Consider the following 25,444-nt stretch of genomic DNA (forward strand, 5'->3'; position numbering starts at 1 on the left):
ATTTCCTTTCATAAGTAGAAAGAAAGCCAATTTAAAAGTTCAGAAGATAGACAGACAGCACCGTCATCTTCTGCTTAGGAGGAAATTAAGGCCAGCAGAGGTAATGAAATGGAAAGTTGACTCTGAAAGCGCAGAACAGAGCAGAAATGTCTCAGGGTATTACAATTAAATCATGCAATACCTGGAAAACTCTGTTTCTATGTTGACCTATAACCAGACAGTTCTTAAGTTGAGAATAACTACAAGATAGCTGGTTTTAAAAAATTTGTTTTCTTGTAAAGTTGCAAGATGACTCTACTGCTAGTGGCTTTGTGTTGCCTTGTTTGTTTTTTTGCTTTTTCTTTTTGTTTTGTTTTGTGTTTTTTTTTAAAAGCAATACCCCAATAATTATTGCAGTCTGCTTTATAATGATGAATGAACCCCTTACAGCTCCATTCACCAAATTACCCCATTTCTTTTGAATAAATAGTTTTCAAGGTTCTGAAACACGTATCTTGAGAAAGCGGACGCCATAAAGGAAATTTGTAAGTGCAGATCAATATAATTCAATGCAATACGAAAATGGACATTTGAACTCTGAAATTCATTCTGATAGCCTTAATGGAGCATATTCCACATAATTTTTTGCTATTAACTCAGCTTCTTGACAGCTTCTTTGCTGGAAAAGATGTGCGTATACAGGCACATACATAAAAGCAGGTAAGAAGAGAAGTCACAAAACAATGAAGGAAACCTGCTGACTCAAGCCATCAAACCAGACACAGTGAGCCCATAGAAAGGCAAACCACTGGTACTGCAAAACTTCGTTGGTATGTATTTAAACTGAAGGATATAAAAACTATGTATTTTTCATCTGTTATGCAGCAAGTGTGATTTATCAGCAGCGTTATATGTATAGTATTTACTAACTGGTTAAAACCTCAAAAATTTAAGAAATTTATACATATTTGTGAGGTTTGTATTTTGGAGTAAAAATTGGAAGGCTCACAGACTGACAACTGGGTACTGGCATTTCTATTTCTAGGGCTCCCCACTTTCCCTGAAGTCTAGGAATAGACAAAGCATAGATAATTTGTTGGTGTCAAGAGACAGATTAATCTATCTTAAATGGAAGTAGGTTGAAAAATATCACATGAACATATATTTCTCATGACGTCTTTAAAATACTCATCTTCTCTCATTCACAGTTCAGTAGGAACCAAAAGCAAGACAATAATTTGAAACTAAATATTGTATTCTTTCCCTCCCTCCCAATGTCACTTTTTCATATAAGAGATTGTAACACGAAACAGTTTATATCACAGGACTTCTCTTCCTTTTCTGATATGGAAGTAAACATAAAAGAATGTTCTCAAGAATCAATCTGTAGATTATCTTTGATATTCAACTTTTCCATTTTTCTTATTTAGAACTTAAGTTTTATTTCTGTCAGGTGATAAGGAGCTTATTTCCTTTTTAAATAACAAAGACTCAGACTCTCTGCCAGTACAGAAATATATAGTTTTTACTACCTGTTACATGAGCTCACATCAGCTAGCAGTCTACCTGCATAAATTAAAACTTGATAATAAATATCTTGATACTTTTTAAAACTAGTTTTTGTCCTAAACTTTAAGGTAATGAACATTAAACTGCATTTTATGACAGCTGAATAATGCAGAACAGATGTTGAGCTAAAATTTCATTTGCCAAATGTCAGCTCAGAATACGTATATAAAACTGGAGTATTAGTAATCCAAACTACACGGTGAAAACAATGGAAAAAATTGTCAACTCCATCAGTGCCTGCCAACCATTTTTCTGGGACTTCAGATGGAAATTCAGCCTGAATTGAAGATTCCAGAAAATAATGTTCAGTTTTAGGAACTCTGCTTATTGGGATGAGTACGTTCTCTTCTGGGTATATCTGTTTCTCATCTTGAGCTGACTGACACATAGCAAATGCTAACCCAAAGCCTGCAATTAGTATGCTTTTGTCTTGCAGTTTTTCCTCTGCCAGTGAGCCTGTTAGGACCTCTGGTTGGACAGGTAGGCTCAGTGTCCAAAAGTGATGCCTGCCATTCCCCTTCATGATTCATCTCAGTCACAAAAAACCCCAGCCAACCCAAGCAGGAACTGAAGAATTATCAGTTGACAAAGTCCATCCGCTGACTAAGATGCTTATTTTTTTCTTGCTATGTCATGTATAAAGGATAACCCTTTGGGGAATACAATGCTACTTAAGACAGACATTAAAAGTCTTTTTTTGTATTTGGGCCATGCTTTCCTTTTCCCAATTAAAGCCAGTACTTCTAATTTTACCTCCCATGTGCTACCCTAAATTATTTCTGTCCTTCCATAATATTTTTTCTGCAGAGTCTTCTGTCCCTTCCTTTCCACACTTGTCATTTCCCCACATTTCTGTAGTCTATCCATAGAAAAGTCTCCTGACTGCTCTTCTTCAAACTCCTTCCAATTTTTCACTGCCTTTCCATGAACAATCAGGAGCTGCTCTGGGCCACTGACAGTTTCACAAGCCAGTCTGCCTAGGTGGACCACAGCTTCTGGGGACAGTGAACTACACCCTGCTGGAGACTAGGGCATGACAGGCAGGGGTGCTTCTGACATTGTTCTGTAAGAAATATTTGAACCAGCAAGTAAGGGCAGCAAAAGTAAGTAAGAGATGCCACACACAGCCCATGCATCAAATGAATGCGATCAAGAGTAATGCAAACCTCTTTTACAAAAGGTATTTTGAGAAAAATCCAATCCATCTAATTAGTAATAATATTTCCTGATCCCCTCTAAAGAGTTTATCAAGTTCAATTTATACCTGAATGCCTGCTCGCTCCTACTTTACCTACAGAAATCAATACTCGTGAACGTACAAATGGTATCACAAGACAAGAAAGAACCAAAAAGCAGGCAAATGAAAAACGTGCAAGAGGAAATCATCTTTTACAAGCATATATCCTATACACTAACTGAATAATAATTGTGATAGAGCAACTAAATAGAGATAATATTTTCTTAAAAAGATATGTCTAGGACCTATAGACATACTGTAATTATGTTTTTCCTGTCTATTGAGAATGGTGCCTTCAACATCATTGTGCTTCTCGTATGAACACATCATATGGATTACAGTAATTTCTCCTCTAGTTTAGTGCACTCCAAATGTAATTTTCTTTACATCTGAACATGTGACAATTACAAAGCAAAGCTTTTTTTTTTTTTTCCTTCATGGGCTTTTATATTCTTGAATACAAGTGTATCAAGATACCAAGGTTTCAGAAAAAGACTTTCCCCTTGGTTACCAATGTTTGCTCTGGGGCAGGGGAAACAAAGGGAGGAATTCAGATTATGTTTTCTCAAATTTGTTGAGGAATATCAAAAGCTAGGGAAAAAAACCAACAAAAAAAAAAAGGTTGAAGACAAGCATTTTCTCAACAAGTAAGACTCTACAATGGCTGAGGTAACTGCAAGCAGTGATTTTTCTGATGTACCATAAAATTTAGCTGCTGTTTTTAATGCAGTTAAAGAAGCATTTTCAAATTGTTGCCTTAACACCTCCAGCGTTTTTGTTGGGGGCAAATTTTTGGGCTCTCCTATCATTAAGTTACACATAGAAAAAATAAATAAATAAATAGCACCATCTGCCATAGAAAAACCTTGTATAAATTAACACTTTCAATAAGTTTAAACTTCAGTTACCAAAGAGACTTGCCTTCTTTTCCATCACAAAACGGAACAAAATCACCAAGTGCATTGGGGGTGACAGTATTGCCATTGCTGTTAGCATGGAAGTCAAATCATTTGCCAGAAACCTCACTCTGTAATCCATCTGCCTGCTTGGGCTGTGCATGGCTAAAAAGTTTCCTCCTTGCACCTTCCCTAGGTATATGAGAATGGTCATGCCTCACAGCAACACTCCAAGTTGTGCTATATATTTAAAAAGCATGCACAGTAACAACCATTTCTGCAAATCTGTAGTACAAACATTCTGCTAACAGGTACTGGCATCAGAAGCCTGCACAATACACAGGGTGAAGCACAAACCTGATTCTGTGTCGCTTCCACACTGCTCACTCTCATTGTTCAATACCAGAATACCCTTTTCTGCAGCTTTTATGAATATTAACTGCAGACAAACCAACAACTGTAACAACTTCTGCCCAAGAAACAACTTGAAAATTCAATCCACAATGGCGACAGAATCAAAACAGTCATACCGCTCCTCCCGTTTTCAGAGAAAATTACTTTTCATACCCTTTTGAGAGGTGGCACTACTGAAAGCAGGCTAAACACACATACTCAAGACCACACCTATCATTTTGTTTCACAGAAGAGCTCATGAGAGCCTTCCAAGGTAAAACAGTAGGACAAAGCTGTCACGCAAACAAAATCTTTCATGTACAATCATGGTTTTGTTTTCTTTTTTTTATATTCAACAGCAGAAACAGACAAAGCAAACTGCAATTACAAACCTCTGCACGAGCAAGAAATTAAGTAGACAATGAAGGTTTCACCCACCTGGGATCTTTCTGAATGCTATCAATGGAAGGTGACCTAGCCAAGGTCCCCTCGGGTGGGATGGCTGGCCCAGATTTGCTGTATGGTGATTCAACAGAAGGACAATACTGCAGCTGTCGGTAGGGGTCTGCGTAATTGGAGGCCGGGCCGGCCGCATAGCTGGCCCTCTGGAAGGTCGCTGTTGCGTTCTGTGTGCCGTGTTGACTGCCTGTGCGCTGTAAGGGTACGGAGTCGACACCAGGGGAAGATGGGGCTACGACAGGAAAGTAGGGACAAAGTAAAAAATTGAGGACCTGTTCACAGAAATGGTTAACCAGGTCTAGGCAGAGGAAAAAAAAAAAAGAACCAACAAAAAAATAAACACACACATATAAAACAGGGGTTCAAAAAGAATGAGAAAAAAAAACAAAAACAAACAACATTGTCATTTTCAAAACCATTGAAGTAAATAACTGTCAAACGAATTTCTAAATGACATGCCACTTCTGGACTAGGAGACCTTTACACCAGTTAAACAGACCGTAGCAGTGCTTTTCACTTGGGGATTTAACTGCACTAACCTGAAATGAAAAAGTGCAGAAGCAGCAGAGTACTAGTCAAGCTAAGATTCACAACCACCACCTAGTGAAGCTTTTGCAGGGCTTACAGGGGTGGAAGTCAGTCAGATCCACCAGCAGAAGGAGGGCCAAACCAGGCTCAAGACTCCAAATTGGGACAGATGGCTCTATGGCAGAAGAAATAGACAGCCACAGCCATCCCAAATTTACAGTCCTGGTATCCATAAAGCAGGTAAAAACAGACACCTGCTACTGAGAGTCGTTACGTACGCTTCATTAACCGATCTTCTGCATATTTCATCTTAAGTAAGACTTAGGGGCCTGCTACTGCTGAGTCTGAAAAAGAGCTAAGCACAAGGTGATCACGTAGATGTCTTAATGCACGCCAACAACGGCTGTGCTCACACACCACAGCTCAAGATTAATGCATTACCAGTTTTGAGTGGCTTAACCAACAGATTTAAACTGACTTAATGCTTTTGTGACTCAAAAAATCTTAATTTCTCTTGTAGCCCATTCTCTTTTGCTATGGCACCGTGCACTGGAGATCCAGTCTACTTCATGATGGTTATTAAACATGCAATATTTTTCAACCCAAGTCCAGGTAATGGGAAATGGATTCTCACTGTAAGGGCCAAAGGACCAACATCCACACGACCTTTGGCCTGGAAACAAATACAAATTAAATGTTGGATCTGCTCAGAAGGAAATTTGGACTGTTTGAAGTGGCACATGAACTCATGGTGGTGATGAGCTCATTTCCCCCTGTCCTAGGATAACAAGAACACTTTCGCCAACAGGAGTGGGCCAGGTGCAGGACTATTTTTAGCTTTGTCAAAGTCATATGCAAAACTGTAGGCAAAACCGCATATTCAAGAGAATTTTTCATAATAGATTTCCCAACCATTTCTCATTAACATGCACATTTGCATTTTAAGAAAATAAATATTTTTAATATATTATAGGTCCATGAAAGGGACTTTAAACGTTTCATCCCAAAGTGCCAGCAAACAAACAACAGTGAGCTTTAAATACAATTACAGCAGTTTTGTCTGACCTAGTACTTGTTTAAGTTACAACACCTGAAAATTTGAAATTTGCATCAAATTTTCCCTTTATTTTCTTTTTTTTCTTATGGTTCTGAAGTATATATTTTTCCATTAACATGTATTGTCTTATAACTTTGTAACAAACATAGATAAGTGAAATGGCCCATTTATCTATTGCCCCATGATTGGGAGTGTTCGAGGTCAGGTTGGACCAGGGCCCTGAGCAACCTGATGTAGTTGAAGGTGTCCCTGCTCATTGCAGGGAGTTGGACTTGATCATCTATAAAGGTCTCTTCCAACCCAGACCAGTCTATGATTACATTAACTTACATATATAGCAACATTTTGAAAGTATTGTTTTTGTTTAATGGCTAGAATATATTTTCTTAAGAAATAAGGTAGTGAGACACATATAGACCTTTTTGTAAGACTGCATCAGTTAACATGCAGTGACAAGATTAGCATACTGAAACAATTCATGCACAAATCATGCCAAATTCAGTGTTAGGAAGACACAAGGAAAACATCACATTTTAACAGAAAATACACACAGTTCAAAACCAAAATTTGGTGCCTTGTGAGAAAGAGAGTGAAAAAACAAGTTAGAGAAAATACTGGAAATACTTTCAAGTGAAAAAGCACAAATGTAATTGTATACTGATATAAGTACTGTCACTATGCAGAATATGCTGCTAGCTTTTGACACATTATATGGGGAATTGCAAAAAAAACAAACACCAAAACCCCTACAACACTAACACTGCTGAGAACAAGAACTTCACTGTAGATTGCTTTGCAAAATATTCCACTCTATTTCCCCTCCTCTCCTTTGCAAGACATTTCAATGGAAATCGTGTTCGTTTTTAAATTCTTTGAAAACTTTTCTTTCTATTTTCTCCTTTTTCTTGTTATCAAAATAGTTATTTATAAGAACTGAAACTAGCTGTCACCCTAACACCTACATGCTTTTTAAGTCACTCTGATTCATTTCTCAAATTATCTTCCTAGCAAACTGTTACTTCCTTTTGAATTTTATCACAATGAGCACAGAAGTGCCATAGTCAGAATACGAGAATGAGACAAATCTATGACTTAGTTAAGATAAGCTTGCTTGGCCACTGTTAGCCAGATCAATTAAAAGAAAAAACAAAAAAACCCGAAGAGCTAACAGTTTAGAATGATTTCTACATCTAACCAGACCATACCCAACTTTCTGGACCATAAAAGGTTTGATATTAGCAGACATTTTTACACAAATAATTTCATGTAAAACTGAAGCAAAGCAATCTCCTACCAACACATTACTCTTGCTTAAAGAAATCCTTTTGGCAAGCAGTCGTACTTACTGAAGTGTGGCTCTTCAGGCTATGGCAAACTTTCTGTCTATTGAGATCTCCCTTCAGTTTAGCTATTAAAAGAGCAAAGCCCTAGTGATTATGGCTATTAAAATAAATAAACTCAGAAGTTCATTTGGCTCACCCAGTGACAGCAAATCTTCAGTGAGCACAGGGGTGTCCAGAAGGCACAGACTTGGAGTGGAGCAGAAAGCACTCTGGTACCAGCTACATTTGCAGATGGTCAATGCAACCTTTTAATGTGTTTTTAAATTGAAGACACTTACCCCTTCCTCTAACTTCTGCATTTGACTTCTCTCAAATCCAAACCAGCTACACATTGACCAGAATCAGCTCAGCATAGGCAAGACACAATACTACTTTGACAAGCGCCTTTGGTTCACCCCAGCAGGGGAAGAGAGATGGGAAGAAGTTGTAACAGAAGTGCTCTTTCTGGAGAAACAGGCCCCCTTCCCATCTCCCAGCAGGGCCTTCCTGGGATCTGGCCTAGTTGAAGCAGGATCATGGCTAAGTCACATTGTTGTCCTGGGTCTATGGCAGACTCTATTCTGCCTGTGCATTAAAGGTAAATCCAAAAGACATGACCAGATTTTGAAGAAGCAGGTCTAGTTTTGTGGGCACCTTGACACCTAGTTGATTTAATGAGAAGCTTTGAGGTAAAGGTGTCCATAGGACTAGACCTGCTTCTGGTCTTTGACAGTCCAGAAGCTGACAAGGATAACAAGATAAAAATCAAAGAACCAAAAAGCCTCAAAGCCTTTTTATTTCTGTATCTTGCTTTACCTAAGGGACAACCCATGAAAGCACCATTTTCAATAGTGAGTGTTGCCCCCCATTTTTTAAAAACTTACATAGAAATTCAGTGGTTGGTGCCAAATAAGTAAGTCTCCATTCTGTTTGCTTTGCACTGGGCAGCTGACCTGCGGCTCCTTCCTGGGACCACTGGGCACAGTGGCCTTGTAAGTGCACAGGGAGCCCGGGGCTGGCTCCCAGGCTCCATCTTCCACCTACACCAGAGGGGTTTGCATGGAAAGCCTCCTGCAATGCTGAGGCTGGCTCCCTCAGCAGGGTCACAGCACCCATCTCTGCTGCAGCTTAGCAGATACCGGGTATAGCAAATAATATGCTCAGTGGGAGGGCAATAAATCTCTACACATTCATGAGATTTTAAACTTCAATACAAGAACCATGCTTGAGGAGGATGATTTTAATTTTGAGTTGAGAAAGGGGTTTCATTGAGGATTTCCAAATGTGCAAATCACGAGCTATAATCTGAGTGATGAGATTTCAGTTTGTCACCTGAAGATTTCTTTTAAGAACTTGTTTTAGTTTGGCATGTCATTAATACCTCAAAAATACATCATCTCAGTCCTTCACTACTGCAACACCAAAATCACATCCCCAGAAAACTGAGCACCTGGGATACCACAGAAACGTTTTATGTTCTTACAAATCTTTGCCAAAAGATTGAGCCCCTGGTCACTACAGTGAAAACTCTCCAAAGACCTGATATGTGCCCTGATTATGGTTCTCTTGACTGCAGAAATAGCATATAGAAAAGCCAGCCTTTATAGCTGTCTACAGCTTTTGCATAGTATCAACAAAGATAAAGCAACTTTTATATTCATGTTGAAAATTTAGGTGTGTCTCTAAACGTGCTCACAGACTCATGAGATATTCAACTCCAAAATTCACTTTCAGGTTTTGTATCTTGTTTTCAAATCTATGACATCTCTAGAAAGAACTAACAAAACCCAAACTGCAAGAACACATTGATTTAGGCAGGGATACCACTGCACCATACCTAAGTATCTTAGGGAGACCAAATTCACATAAGAACTGCTAAAAATTTCAGACTTTTAGAAAGTCAGAGGGCATTTTGCCCAGTTAACATATGTAAGATCAGACCTTCAGAAAGGAGAAACTGATTTATGAGACTTATCTTGTAACACCTTCTTACTGAAAATTACTTGGCTGATGCTGCTGTTTGACTTGTGGATATTACCTTGTAAATTTTTCCTCTTATTATTCTGTATTAGACATTCAGGTTCTGTGTTAACCTTCTCCTTGCGCCTTTCATACAGATTTCATAATTCTTAATTTTTTTTCCCCCACTGATTTGCACCTGCAGTTGATTCTTACTCTCATGTGAAAGTTGAAAATTGGATCCCAGCAAGATGTCCTTTCAGTGCAAGGTATGTCCACCATCCCTCCATGAGTTCATAAATAATACAAATGCAGTGCATTCTGTTGGCAGCAAATACACAGGAAGATTTATAAAACAGATATTTTTCCTATCTAATACACCATAAAAATAACACAGTGCATTCTCTGTCAATTAGGAAACAGAATTCATTTGGGGAATACAAACACTTCTTATCTGTAAACATTAACTGTTTTAGAGCATGCACCAGCTTTTTTGCAACAGAAATTTAACAAAATGGAATATAATCAGCCTAGGAGCAAATCAGCAATCAGAAGTAACAAGCACAAGCAGTCAAGTTTAACACTGTTCAAGATGTATGATAATACATATATAATAATAATAAATTTCCTTAGCAGCAATTTTTCACATTCGAAGTGTAAGATTTTAGAGAAATATATGGTTGGGGGAACCTGAAAACACTTATTGAAAAAGGGAAAGAAACCCTCCCCTGGTTGATAATAGCAACTACCTCTAAGGTAGTCAAGATTTTATAAAGATACTATCATATCCTCTGTTCAAACTAGACATGCACAAGGAATTTCATACTTTAAATGCACAAACTGAACAACAACAACAAAAACACCACTAAAGGATTTCAGGATAGAAGGCTTGCAGGACGTTATGTAAATATCAACATCACAGAAGTCCTATGTACCTTGGGAACTTTGCTATTTAATTTCTTGCAGTCAAAACAGGAAAAAAAGTCAAAACTATTGCAAATTCCTACTCTTCTGCTCTATTTTCCTCTCCCTTGCTTCTCCACACCCTTTATTTTTTCCCATTTTCTTGCTAATCTTGCAATCAAACCTCCAGTTTCCAAATTCTCAGCCAGAGAGAAATAAAAGGAATCTCTAAGCAAATCTTCCCTACATTTTCACATGGGCTCTTCTCCATCCAGTCAGCCTTTGCTCTCAATGCATCAACCTTTTAGGGCTTCCAGGACTGCATTGAACTCCACAGAGTCAACTGGAAAAGCCTCCTACCCTCTATTACCTCCATATCCTCTCCCAGGGATTTCTGGTTATGCTTCAAAGACTCAGCTAGCCTTGTTCCCTCCAATTCTTCTTGCTGGCTCAAACCTTCTCCAGATACACAAAATATGACTCTCTCAGGGGAGATACAACATCCTTCCCTCCAGTCAGCTCCACCATGCTCTGCTTAGCACCTTCAAACAGGTGGGCATGGAAAACAGGCAGTCTCTCTGCTCTATCAAGTATGTCTTTTTTAGGGAACGTAACATGCTGTACAGGGAAAACGCAAGTAAACAAAAGAAATAGATACTGAATAGCATAGGGCTTAGCAAGAAAGGTCTCCTTTCCACCCACAAACACGTTAGTCACAATTTTCTCACATACTGATACCTGGCTATCACACCTGCTTGTAATTGGTGTGTCTACATGCTGTTGTGAACACGTATTCAGTAATTTTTCTATCATCAGATGTTTCCATGACATGGTAAGGAAGAAGCCTTTTTATCAAAACGACATCCATGTCTCCTTCAGATTGCATCACAGGAGACTTAGGTTGCTCATACCTTCCCAACTCATTTTCAAAACCAGAGGCAGCTGTTCAGCCACCATGCTGCTACTTCTACAGGAAATGCTCAGTGCCTTTCTGGATTAGTTAACAGTGCATTTCTGGATTAGTTAACAGCTTCATTCCCACCACTGGCAGCTGCGGAGGACTAAGCCTAATGAAGATCATAAACATACTCAAATTGATTGCACACACCAGTAATGAATTATCACCCATGTGCTATTTGACTCTTTCAAAAATCTTAAAATCATCTCCTGACCATCGCTATATTTACATGCTGCTGTTTTGCAGGAAAAAACTCCTTACTTCATAGAAACCAAGGAAACATCACTTGTGTTCTGCATATTATCATGTTTAATAAATCCTCTTCCAATGCAAAAACTGACAATCTTTGAAGACTGAAGAACTGAAGTTGCTACTGCACTGATGTATCCTTTCATTTCAATTTTCTAAGTGTTCTTTTGATCTGACACTAATTGTTACAATAAGGCTGAACATTCCTTTGCTTAGAAACTGATGTTTTTCCATAATGCAGAAAGAACTGATAGAAGAAAATACTGCTTCTTTAGTTTCTGAGCTACTCCTCTGTTCACAGAACAGCTGGTATCTGGTCACTTTGAAGGCTCCTTTTGTCTATATTGTTCCACTTCAGTTTGCACACTCTCCCATTGTCTGTGTCTTAGTTTTATTTTCATGCTTATTTTTTATTTGAAGTACATACCTTTTTTTCCTTTTATTGAACAGTGTCATTCGGCAAAGACTTATAACTGCCACTGTATAACCCCTAACACAGGGAATAATTTTCCTTATCAACATTTTAAACTTGGCATTTCTTTAAATTTCTTTAGTATTTATGGGTTCAAGTACGTGATTAGCTGGTATCAATCTGAAATCACCTAGTTCCATCAGGGTTAGCAATGGAAGCAAATACATACCTTATGAATAGTCATCTAGAAGGACTTTTGTACTTCTAAAGCAAGAAATAGCTAGACAAGTAATTTAGTGAGCAGCAACAGAGTTTATATCTTAGAAATTTGTATTTCAGTTCAACAGATACGGCCCCTGAGATGAAGGAGTTCTGATCAAAGTTTATATGCGGTTGTGCTTGATGTGACTTCAGTGAAACCTGAACTCACAACTGAAGCGCAGCCTCTTCTGCCACCAGGTCCATTACAAGGCTTCACTGCTGCGCCCAGCCTCACATCCCCACAACCTTCTCCAATTCTACATCCTTCCCTCCAGTCATCCTTCACCAACAGGTTCCAGAGTTACGGGGTGCCCATCACAGTAATACAGCCTGTATCTCAAAAGTATATACAGCTGAAGTATCACTTTGAAATCCTTGTCATCTGAGGGGACACCAAGGTTTTATGCAGATATTCCCCAGGTAACTACATATCTTAAGTAATTTTGGATTCCCAACTCTCTGACTCAAGGAAGGAGTGACTTCCTTCCATCTTTACAACTGAGCAGGGCAGAAGGCATGCTTTTCATGTTTCGATATTAAAAAAAAATAATAAAATATTCCTTTCCACTTCCAGGAACTGACTGCATTTTAAGTCTGCAAGATTTTATTCTCCACTAATATATGCAACTTCCATTCTCAGACTCAGCTTCTAACATGTTTCAGCGCTGCTGCCCTATACAAAAAAAAAGAGTGGTGTGTCCACATAATATGATAATCAGATTCCAACTTTGGCTGCTAAAGGTATTATGCCAAAATCTTTTCTCAGATTTGTCTCTTGCCTCTCTCAGCTGCTCTCCTCAAATTGGGGAGAACACGCAGTTTAACACGTCTGTTACGTGAGCATTAAAACAGAAAAGGTAACAACTGCCAAGACCCTTAAAAGCAACTGTCCTTTCAGAATTTGAAATAGTAAAATTCACCTCCTCGCTGGAGGTAAAATTCAACCCTGAGCAATGGCACAAGACAAGACATACAAATCACTTTCCTCCTCTTTGCAGTACTACTTAGTTTCACATTGTGTGCCTGGGGCATAATGATCATACCCATTATAAAACCTGATTACAGCAAAGTCCCACAGACCATACTACTGTGCATAGATGAGCCTACTGCAACTAAATTGGCTGAAGCAGGATGGAGCCCAACTCTTTTCAGTGGTTCCCAGTGACCTGACGAGGGGCAACGGGCACAAGCTGGAACATAGGAAGTTCCATTCGAATAGGAGGAAAAACTTCTTTACAGTGAGGGTGACAGAGCACTGGAACAGGCTGTCGCCTTCTCTGGAGATCTTCAAGACCCGCCTGGATGCAGCCCTGAGTGATGTGCTCTGGGCAATCCTGCTTTAGCAGGGGGGTTGGACCAGATGTTCTCTAGAGGTCCCTTCCAGCTCTGACAATTCCATGATTCTGTAAATTTCTGTTTTCATTCCAAATTCACCTTCTCTTGAAATCCTTCTGTTAAAACTTTCCAGGTGGCCAACATAAAATATAGCACATGGACAAAAGTTACAATTATTATTAAAAAAATGTATAAATATTATGAGGCAATAACAGATCAACAGCCTGTGTGGCATCATGCTACAGCCATCAAACACATGGATGTCTTCTCCTTCAGATTTTGGCATCTCCCCGTTTAGTACACTTTAATCCTAAGTAATAAAATGTCTACTAACTGGTATTTTTTAGAAGACCTTACTGAGCTTCAGCTATTTTAATTAAAAGTTTCCACTCTAGAGTAAAGAGTTATTTTACTATTAAGTTAACCACGTTTGTATTCCAGTGCCAGACCATGTGATATGTATACCTTAAACATTAACCTAACTCCTGCAAATGAAAGTGTGAAAGTTGCTGGACCCATTATAGTAAAAATTAACGTCTTTGAATACCTGTTGCACTTGTAAAAACTCCAACCCTACACAAACTGCTGAAACTATGATAGGGGAAGAGACTACCTCTAAAAGTAGATAGTCTTATATAAAAAAAACAAATAAATTGCAGCTTGAGTTAAAAAAACAAAAAAAACAAAAGGCTGGTGATTTTTAAAAGAATGCCTTTAAATATCATGCTGCAGAAAGAATGATCCTCTAACAAAAGCATTAGCTGTGTTCAAGACATTACTGAGTAGTTACCTCAGGCACAGCACTGTGTTTTTGTTCAGCAAAGATTTACAAGAAGGAGATTTATGAAAGGTGTTTGAGTGGCTTCTTATTTCATGAATGACGACCTTGTATTTCTACACACGCTGAAGTAAATGAAAGAGAATGGACATAGTCCTGCATCACTGAAATTTAACATGACCAGGCTTTAACTCAAGACTGTATCTGTACAGTAAAGAGATGATAAATACACAGTTAGTTTCTGGCACAGGGGAGACACTGTATTTTCTCAATAGCATCAGACAAGATTTAGAGGGTATGTACTTCCCTGGCCAAGATTTTATAATCACACTTCTCCTTCAATAGGTGGCAAAAGTCAAGGGACATCTGAGAAGTATTAGGACACAGTCTAAGTCATCCCTCTGTTAAAAAAGAAGAGAATTATGAGAAAATTCACAGGACAAACCACAAGCCTCTGGAGGTATCCTGCTCGTGAGACAGAGGAAGGAAGCTCTGGATACTGTCCATTTTAAAATGTTTCTATTCTTAGCAACAGTGAAACCTGGGCTGTTGTCAGATGGGTACAGTTCCTCTATGGAACCCAACCATGGGCTCAATACTTTAAAAGCTACAAATATCTTATTTAGATAAATGCTTCTCCACTATAAGGGGGATATTGATCACAGATTACAAAGGTGGCTCTGCAGGATTTTCTTCTCCTGACACTTCCCTCCCTCTCTCATTGCTCCTGTCCACAGGTTTACAGCAACCACTGGATACCACTGAAGTTGAACACAATGTGCTTTATTATAGTCCTGCCAAAATTTTAATAGGAAGGAAATCAAATTAAAAAAAAAAAAAAATTCTCTCAGAGATGCTGCCACTATACCAGGAAAAAGAATCACCTAAAAACATACATGCAAGAACATTACATAGATAAGGCTATACCAGACACCCTGGATCTGTCAAATGAAATGGGATTATGACTTTGCATTGCTTCGAGGTGACTTGTTATTCACCATGCAGATCACTAAGGTATTTTGTGCTCAATTTACTTTGTACTGAAGATTTGTTCCCCACTTGTTTCCTATAATACTCTCTCGCAAAGCAATGTTATCAAGGGGATGTCAGTTAGGAATACAGGTCCATTATCACAACATTACCAAACTAATAGAGATGCAGCAGTAGGAATAATTTTTCTTTTTAATTTCCCTGAAAACATTATGTCCTATAGCCAGAACTCCATGCTGTGTGATTTACCAGCATGATTCTCAATTAATCTGCAGCTGTGGCATCACAGTATGGCCCTGCACAGCACATCAGCTTCTGACAAAACAAAAAACTAAACAAACAAACCTGTTTCCCCAGCCAGAAAAAAAAACCAAAACCTAAGCAGAAAGAACCCATGTTTGGTATTTATAACTTAACTATTGCACTTCAGACTAAACAAAAACTAAACAGAGATTTGAGAATCAGTATAATGGACAAAGTGTTCAATGCAAATGGGACAAATCAAAGCCGATTTTTCTGTTGCTCCTCCTTTTTTGGCTGAAGTGACAACTTTAAAGCCAAATAAAGAAAAACATTTTTGAAACTGAGATTCCTGTCACACTTTTAAATGAGATATTTGTAATACAGGAACTAGCATATAACAGGTAGCTTTTCATTACTACGTAGACCTTGCTCTGAAAGCAAAGTAAACCTATACACTGCTGTAGTCATTGATGCTCATGGTAAGAATCCCTTTGGGGGCCAGAGGCAGAGACTGCCCTCAGGCTGTGCATCCTGAGGCAATCCTTAAGCTTTCCTCCAGGCCATCAAGGTTCCCCTGGTGCCAGTCAGATGCATACGTCCTTCGAAAAGCTGAGGAGGGCAGGTTCACTCCTCCAGTGTAACTGCTGGTTCACCCTTGCCTCTTGTGTGAGGTCAGGGACAAAGACAACTTGCCTACAGCCCACAAAAACAGTGATGGCTCTTAAAGCATGAGCACTCTGCAGGTTTTGAGGTCTAATTTTCCACAGTTACCAGTCAGACTGGCTTTAAGCCAACAGCACTTACTTCACTGATAAAGCCTAGTTTGTGGAGAGTTTAGAATAAGCACAGCCCTCCCATCTACCACCCCTGCCTCCCAGACTACTGGGGACAGAACTCCTTCAAAGCTTTTAATAACTTCACATGGAAATCACATCCTTTTTAGAAAAGAGAGCTTGTCTCTTTCACCAAGGGACCATGATGAAAGCAAGTGTCATTATGAACCTCCAGAGTGCTGCCAGCTTCCAGAGGGTGACAGGAACCGAAGCCACAGACCCCACCACTCCTGAAGTTGTGCTCCCCTGCTGCAGGTCAGCATTGACAGCCCAGAACCCAAGCAGCAAAGCTGCTTTTTCCTCAAGGCAGCTACAGAAGTCCCAGGCTTGCTAAATAGTGAGATTTTTACCCACTTGGACCTGTTTAATCTTTAATGTGAATTAAATGCCAATAACTAAGGACTGCACCCCTAGCCTAAACTTCTAGTTCTGCAAATAAGCAAACGATCACTGGTTCTATGTCCTACTCTGGCTGAAAGGCAATCCTTACCCCCTCTTGAGTAATAGCTCTCTTCAAATTCCAGCAGTGTTCATGTAAATATCCCATCAAATAATATTATCTCTACTATTATTAACTTAGATTTTAAATTAACAATGCAAAGCCTTTATATTTACAAGGTGTCATGGTTTAACCTAAACACCAGAGGGACAGCCAGGGGTGTCCCCCAGACCAGGGGTGGATACAATCCTGGTTTCAGCCAACATGGAGTTAATTTTCTTTCTAGTGGCTGCTGTTTTTCAGATTTGGTATGAAAGGAATGTAGATACTGCATATTGTCTTAGTTGGTGCCAGGTGATGTTTATATTAGTCAAGGGCTCTTTTCAGCTTCCCATAGAAGCTGAGAAGCAGCACAGACAGAACAAGCTGGCTGATGGAATATTCCATACCATAGACATCATGCTCAGTATATAAATACAGGTTGGGCAGGGGCTAGGAATCCGCTGTCACTGCTCAACTGTCGTGGTTTAACCCCATTTTTTAACACCAGTCAGCAACTAAGCACCATGCAGACACTCACTCACTCCTCTTTCCAGTGGGATGAAGGAAGAGAATCAGAAGAGTGAAAGTGAGAAAATTTGCGGGTTGAAATAAAGACAGTTTAATAAGTAAAGCAAAAGCCATGCATGCAAGCAAAACAAAGCAAGGAATTCATTCACCGCTTCCCATCGGCAGGCAGGTGTTCAGCCATCTCCAGGAAAGCGGGGCTCCATCACGCATAATGGTTACTTGGGAAGACAAAGTGCCGAAACTCTGAATGTCCCTCGCTTCCTTCTTCCCCCAGCTTTATATCAGGTTGGGCAGGGGCTAGGAATCCGCTGTCACTGCTCAGAACAGGCTGGGCAATCAATTCACTGGGTGGTAAGAGCAATTTATGGTGTATTACTTCATCATGTATATTCTTTTTTCCATTATTATTGCTGTTATTGTTCTAATAAACCGTCTCCATTTCAACTCGTGAGGTTTTTTTTCTTTGCCTTCCTTTTCTCCCTACCCTTCTGGGGGAAGTGAGGACTCAGTGAGTAGCTGCGCAGTGCTAGTTGCCAGCTGAGATTAAAACGCGTCAGTCCTTTTCGGTGCCCAATGTGGGGCACCAAAAAAAGACTGTCGTGGTTTAACCCCATTTTTTAACACCAGTCAGCAACTAAGCACCATGCAGACACTCACTCACTCCTCTTTCCAGTGGGATGAAGGAAGAGAATCAGAAGAGTGAAAGTGAGAAAATTTGCGGGTTGAAATAAAGACAGTTTAATAAGTAAAGCAAAAGCCATGCATGCAAGCAAAACAAAGCAAGGAATTCATTCACCGCTTCCCATCGGCAGGCAGGTGTTCAGCCATCTCCAGGAAAGCGGGGCTCCATCACGCATAATGGTTACTTGGGAAGACAAAGTGCCGAAACTCTGAATGTCCCTCGCTTCCTTCTTCCCCCAGCTTTATATGCTGAGCATGATGCCGTATGGTATGGAACATCCCTTTGGTCAGTTTGGGTCGTGCCGAAACTCTGAATGTCCCTCGCTTCCTTCTTCCCCCAGCTTTATATGCTGAGCATGATGCCGTATGGTATGGAACATCCCTTTGGTCAGTTTGGGTCAGCTGTCCTGGCCGTGTGTCCTCCAAACTTCTTGTGCACCCCCAGCTTGCTTGCTGGTAGGGCAATATGAGGAGCAAAAGAGGCCTTGAGAGCTCAGCAACAACTGAAAGCACCACTGTGCTATCAACACCACTTGCATCCCAAATCCAAAACCAGCTGCCAGCAATAAAGTCAACTCTATCCCAGCTGAAACAATGACATAATGAAAATAAGTAACACACCTGCCTGAACATAAATTATTACTGTTATTTACTTGGGTTACAAATACAAGTTCTAAGTTGCTATTCAGTAAGTAAATTAATTTGGTTTTTTTATTCTGAGTACTCCCTCTAAGTACATCTTTTGAGGATTTCCATTGCAAAAGTAGACTTTCATGTTCATTGCTACTTTTAGCACAAGAGTTTGGGCTGGTACTTTTTATATGAGAGAAGACATTTGCCTTGGAAGATGAAAAGGGATTGTTAGCTACTGCTGTCAAGTTTGAAAGATTATTTTCAGTTTAGACAGCATGATAGTAACATACCTGGTCATAATTTAAACCACAAAGTAATGAAGAATTCATCCTGCCCCCTTCTAAAGTTATGCTAGCAAGGGAGATGTTCAGTAAATTCCTACTGTTTTGTACCATCTGTAATTTGCAGCCCTTAGTGCAGAACTATCGTCATGCATTTCATTCACAAGTGAAATACAAGGAAAATATGAAAGTTAAAATAACCCAAAAAACCAAACACTTAGAAAACCAGTGAGTAAATAGAACAAATTTAATCTAGTTTACCACATAGAGAAATTTTAGCTTATTGAATTCTGCTCATTGAATGCTTATTCACATAGAGGATGAAAACCTCTGAGTGGACATTATCCGTAGTTGTAGAAACATTCCTGAATTTAATAAGTATTGAAGAGCTCACAAAAGAGAAAGTGGTGATGTCTATATTTAAAAAAAAAAAAAAAGTTTCCATCCTGTGAGTCACTTATCTTCCAAATTCAGTGAAATTTTCAAATTCAGGAAGAATGTTCTCTTTTTAAAAAAATCCATACAGAAGTAAATGGCTTGCAAGTATAACTAGCATAATTTTTGTCTCTAATAGCCAATGTTAGCTACAGAGAAAAAAAATAAAGGCTTTGGACAAAGTCCTTAGACTAAGTTTGCCTTCCCTTTTTTATTCCATCAGATGTGGAAAAGCATGCACCATCTTCACAATTAAAGGTACTGCTGTAATAGACAAAAGAATATGAACTATGGGCTATAAAGGAGCACACTGAAGTCTTAAAGCTTTCCCCCTCCCTGGTGCAATTCATGCACACAGAAGATATGGGCCATAAACCCTTGGCACTTATCTTCTGGGAGTATGCAGCAATCTACGTCCCTCATATCTTGTACCAAATAGTCAAGACAACTAGTTATTCAGTCCTACAAAATAAACACTTGATACAACCCAAAGAAGAAATAAAAAGTTATGCGTGACAAACTTCAGCTGATTTCCTTCCCCTCCTTTCTGCTACTTTGAGGAAAAAATAAAACTCAACAAGATGTATCGTCTCCATCAGAAGGGATATGTTCCTACAGGCATTTTTGGTAGAGGCAGGAGGAGTCTGAGAGCTGATCTGATCCAGCTCAAAATTCCCTCTGAGCACTGACAGCTCTTCAGCCTGGTTGTGTGCAAGGCTGACAGCATCCGCAGCTAACAGCTATCGACAGAGCAACAGAATAATTGGCCTGGCACGCATCCACCTGCTTTTATTTCCCCTGACCCTGATGATAGGGGTGGAGGGGGAAAGCAAGGGAGGATCAACCCAACGTGAACCTGGACTGATGGGGTCATTCTTCAGAACGAGCCTGGAGCAACGTTCAAATCCATACCCCAAACAGCAAAAGAGAATTCACCTTCACAGGGCCCACTTCTGCTATCCAAACCAGTACATTTTTTTTTTTAGCTTTTCCTCTTCCCTTCTGAAAACACATCTCCAGGTATTACCCCCAAACATCCTGCCTCCCTGTTTTGTTCACTATAATTGTGATCTATGTTGAGAGGGTTTCCTTCCTTAAGGAGGTGTTGTGAAGATTGCAGTTCCAAGCCAGCCTGCTACTTCAGCGCAGGGAAGCACAGGATATTTTGCAAGTAAAACAAGAAACCCTCTTCAGGGCATGACTGGGAAAGAGCACATCACATAGGAAATACAAGCCGGCCACATGTGGAACATGAGGCATAAAGTTCAACAGAAATAGCCACTTTGTTCACCATCCTTGCCTCCTCTGCTCAGCGATTTAGGCAGAGGTATACTCTCCTTTGCATGAAGGGGACAAATATTTTATTATATGCACATATGACTCTAAACAAAACATACTACATTCCTTTCTTTTCACAGGAAGAAAGTGGTGTGATAGTACTCTTCAAAAAATATAAGCTGTGACAGGCATTTAACTAGAGAATTCTGTGGAAAAACTTCTTTTTAAGGATTTTCTGCTGTACTCCAAACATCTAAAATTCGCATAAAGCAATAGAAATTTTTGGACATGCAAAAACTGCCAGCTTTGTCCGTGGATAAATGGTTCTTAAAAATAAAAAAAATAATAAAGCTTTAGAAGAAAGCAGAGTATCTTGCTCCAAAAAGTACATGTAACCTTTTCTTGATGAAAATGGGAGTGATCTGAGAATGGACATAATCTTGCCTCTTTGATCAACACAGCAAACATAAAAAAACAGAAATACTCACAATTCCTAAGGCAAGTTCTTTCTACATCTGCTTTAGGCTATTTTGGCTGTAGCATTTATGTACTCTAATTATTTTCTGCATTAAATACCATAAATATCCCTGTTGATTTGTGATCTATTTGTGGGTTCCAACATACAGCTGTATTTCATTTGGTTGAGAGGACATTCTGCAAGTAGGACTTGTACACCAGTGCATTTCATGGACAATCATTATTATTTATGGATAAACCACTGATGCTAACAGCTTCTCTCTATGCCATAGTTCAATAGGCATACATCTGTGTACCTGTACCTAAGTGTACCTCTGTAGGAGAGAGGAAGAACATTTATGTATGATCTACTTTGAAAGTAAGTGAACAATCCTTTCACTTTACGTGGAAAGAACTTTGCGGTTCCTTCGCAACACAGAAAATACCTTTGCAAGCAAGAAATCCTAGCAATTTCTTCAGAGAAACAGATTTTCCTCAAAGACAATACACAGGATTAATAAAAATATCCTCTGTCTCCTCATGAGTAAGCACTCTCCCCAAATTAGCTTAACCTACTGTACAGATAGCACAACTTTAAGTATTTCTCCTATTTATGCATGCCTTTGGGGTTCTATTGATAGAGCTACCATCTGCACAAGGTATTTTGTTCGACTGGCATGCACATAACACATTTTGTTAAGCCCATTAGAAAGAGAAGAATAATAAGTACTGAAGAATAAGGTATATCTCATAAAAAGACAATCATGCAAATCACATCCACCTACCTGTACTAGTGCGATATGTGCCTGTGTGTGCTGGTTGCAGAGGGTCCCCCTGACTCTGGCTGAGACTCCTCATAGGGGGCTTCTGATAAACTCTGTCTTCGTAAATAGGATCTATATGGTGTTCTGGAGACTGCAGTGCCCTTAACTCGGAGCCAAGGTGGCTGTGCTGGCTGCTGTAAGATGCCCGAGACCCAGCTGCAAACAGATTTAGAAAAGACATTTGAGAGAGAGGAAAAAAAGTGACAAATACAGGATCTACTTCATGAAAAATTTACTTGAAAGCAGCACTTCAACTCAAACAAAAAACCCCAAAGCAATAAATGCTTTCAACATGCAAATAAAACCAGCATACAAAGGCAGCAACAGCTCCAGATAATCACTTCAGTTGCATCATCCAGCTGCCTATATCTACTTCAAAACCCCATTTCTTTCAAGGAAACTATATATTTTGGAGACACAAATACATCTTCTTACACAGAGAAAAAAGCAATAATTAAAAAAAAATAAAAGTCAAGCTGCAAGATCCAGGAATGCCCTAGACCAAAGGGGACCACAGAAGAATCATGAGCAGGGCCGAAGAAGGAAGAAGCAAAGTCAGAACTAAATTCACATCTTATGCCCGTATCTTTAGATCTACAAATGAAATAAGGTAAAGCTGATGAACAGATGTAGTTACATGAATCACAGAATCATTGAATTGCCTAGGTTGGAAGGGACCTTTAAGATCGAGTCCAATGTTAACCTAACACTGCCAAAACCACCACGAAACCATGTCCTTAAGCACCACATCTACACGTCTTCTAAATACCACCAGGGATGGTGATTCAACCACTTCCCTGGGCAGCCTGTTCCAGTGTGGTGATCTTTTTGCTGCTGCACTAAAGCACAACAGAACCATCATGCCCTATCAACATGTTGTCCTCTAGAGTTTAAAAAAACCAAAAACATATCGACAAGACTTTCTCCATCTTAAATCCTTGCAGGATGAGTAAATTAAACATCCCTTCTGGAAAAACTATTTTAAGGATACAGCTCTTTTAAAACATAAGATCAACCGGAATTGCATTGTTATTATCCTACTATTAAAACATTATTTTCTATCATGATATTTCAAGAAAGAGGTGTATATATTTCCACCATGACTACCGTTGTCATTTGAATCACCTTGCCATTGAGGTACTTCAGTTAGCAAGATTCCAAAGGAGATTCATGGGGAAGCCAGACAAATATTACACACAAGCATGCAAGCAACACTTGACAAAGGTTAGGTCTATACCACAAAGTAATTACATGCTATTTAAATATCTAGAAAAATCAATCAAAGATACAACGTATCCCACCCTTGCTGACACTCCCGTGAAATTAAAGTGCTGGATGTGGGCAATGTTCTAGTAGTTCAGCTTGTGCTGCTCAGACAGACAGTGTAGCCCTGCCTGCCGAAAAATGTCTCTACCACATTCATGGTGTTGACAGTAGTTTTGTTGCATAAACAAACACTAAATATTTTCAAAATGCAAAGCACAGACATAAAGCTGTGTGTGACAGCAACACAGGATGGAAGTAAGAAAGATACACAGACAGTTACTTAAACTTTAATACAAATTGTCTGAAGGAAAAGAATAATTTATTCCGTTTCCTTCTTTCTAATCAGCTTGTGCCATATAGGTGTTTTCTTCTGAATTTTTCAATGTATGTGCATGTTTTCAGTGGAATACCCTATTTGCATATTTTTCCCTTCAAACATTTTTCAGACTGACTTGCCATTAGCACACTACTGAAAGTAATTCTGCTTTTCCTCTTACTAGAAAGTCTGCCAAGAATTTCTAAGACATATTTTACCTATAACTACTGCAATTATCCAGGAAGTTGATATCACTATTATAGAATTAAATTCTTCATGGTCCTCATTTTCAAAATGCTCTTTAACCCTGCATCTTTGAGACTGATCGTCAGAGCAGCTGAACAACTCTTCCAAATTCTAGTATCCTTCAGAGTGGATCCTAAAATACAGCCTGTTACGATTATGTTCAAATTTCACTTCTACTTGGTTCAATTTGTATTCAGATAAAAAAAAATACAGAAGAATTGAGGGCAGCATTTCAGAGGTTCAACAGTGCATCAACAAACCAGAATAAAGAATTACAGCCCCTTCTGTAAGTACTACACTTCTTTTGTCCAGTTACAAATTAACAATAGTCTTTAGAGACCATTGATAATTTTTACCATTAAAACAAGAACAAGGGGGAAGTGTGATGGGTTTCAGCCAACTGCATCCTAACTCATCTACACACTCAGCTCCTCCACCATATTCTGCTGTTGCTGTGGAAGCCACTGGAAAGACAGTTAGGGTAATCGATCAAAACGCAGACAGGGAACTCAAAGAACTGATGCCATTATGAAAAGTATAACAAGCCTCGTGCCTGCATCTTGGGCTAGCAGCAAACAGCTACATCCTTTACTACCTGAAGCTGCAAGCTCAGCTGTGTCATCTGCTTCAAAAAAACCCTTACATTAATGCAGTCTAAAGCTCACATAGGTTGGAAAAGCAACAAGGTCAGAGTGGTCAGAAGCAATCAATATACTACCAGGAAGCAATAAAACATGGGGTTACGCAGGCCCATTAGCATTCTCGCATTCAAGGAGGTCCATTGCCCTCAGAAGTGGCTTCCCTAAACGTAACAGCATCATAAACACATGGCTCACCTCAAACTGCGTTTGTCCAAACCTCAACCAGCCACCATCCCCTTCACCCCACCGACAACGCTGCACCGCTCTGGGGTGCTTGAAACCAAAGCAGTGATGTGCATCAAGGCCACAGGCAACTCTCTGACACATTCTGAAAACGCATTCACCCCCCCTCCCCGGCCAACCCATCCCTAACAGCAAGGCCATTCTGCCCTTGGGGAAGTAGAAGGCATCAAGCCCATTCAAAGACAGGTCTACACACAAGTTCGAAGAGAAATCATTACATTTACAGTTACACATGCCATTAATAACAAATGATGTATGTCACATCAGAGTAGACACAGAACTTTTATGATCACGGTTCTGAAGGAGTGGGGTTTTTTTATTCCTTCTAGATTTAAAAAAAACAAAACAACAACAACAAAAAACAAAACAAACAAACAAACAAACAAAAAACAAAAACAAAAACCAGAGAAGAGCTAAGATTATTCTGGGGCTGAAGAAACCACTTTACAATTAATTCCTTAAATAGTCAAATCTTTAGTTTGACAGAAGACTAAGAAATCATTTGATTGCAATGCCAGAGATGCATCACAGCAGAAAATGTGGAGAAAACTAAAAGGCTTTGAAATAGCAGTGAGAGGCACCAGAAGTGAAACAGACGAGCTGGGGAGAAAAAAATCCAAACAAACCATAACACCACACTTTTTTTTTTTTTTAATAAACACCAGAAACTGGTGATCTGCAAGAACAAAGCACATAGAAAACAGAATCTTCTCTGTCCTCTCCAATTTAAGGCTGATACCTGATAGAAAGTGGAACGCCCCTTCCTCTGCATCT

At 39.3% G+C, this 25,444-nt stretch overlaps 1 protein-coding gene across 1 annotated transcript in view; it reads right to left on the bottom strand.

Moving 5' to 3' along the window:
- The window catches only part of CTNND2 (catenin delta 2), a 672,616-nt gene that overhangs the window by 232,761 nt on the left and 414,411 nt on the right, over nt 1-25,444 (bottom strand). The window contains exons 8-9 of the mRNA XM_014940766.1: nt 21,920-22,174; nt 4,513-4,765 (exon numbers count right to left, since the gene is read on the bottom strand). Coding sequence (XP_014796252.1) covers nt 4,513-4,765; nt 21,920-22,174 — 508 coding nt within the window. The remainder of the gene's footprint in view (nt 1-4,512; nt 4,766-21,919; nt 22,175-25,444) is intronic.

The sequence above is a fragment of the Calidris pugnax genome, unplaced genomic scaffold (assembly GCF_001431845.1).
Source record: "Calidris pugnax isolate Ruff unplaced genomic scaffold, ASM143184v1 scaffold8, whole genome shotgun sequence".
NCBI lineage: Eukaryota > Metazoa > Chordata > Aves > Charadriiformes > Scolopacidae > Calidris > Calidris pugnax.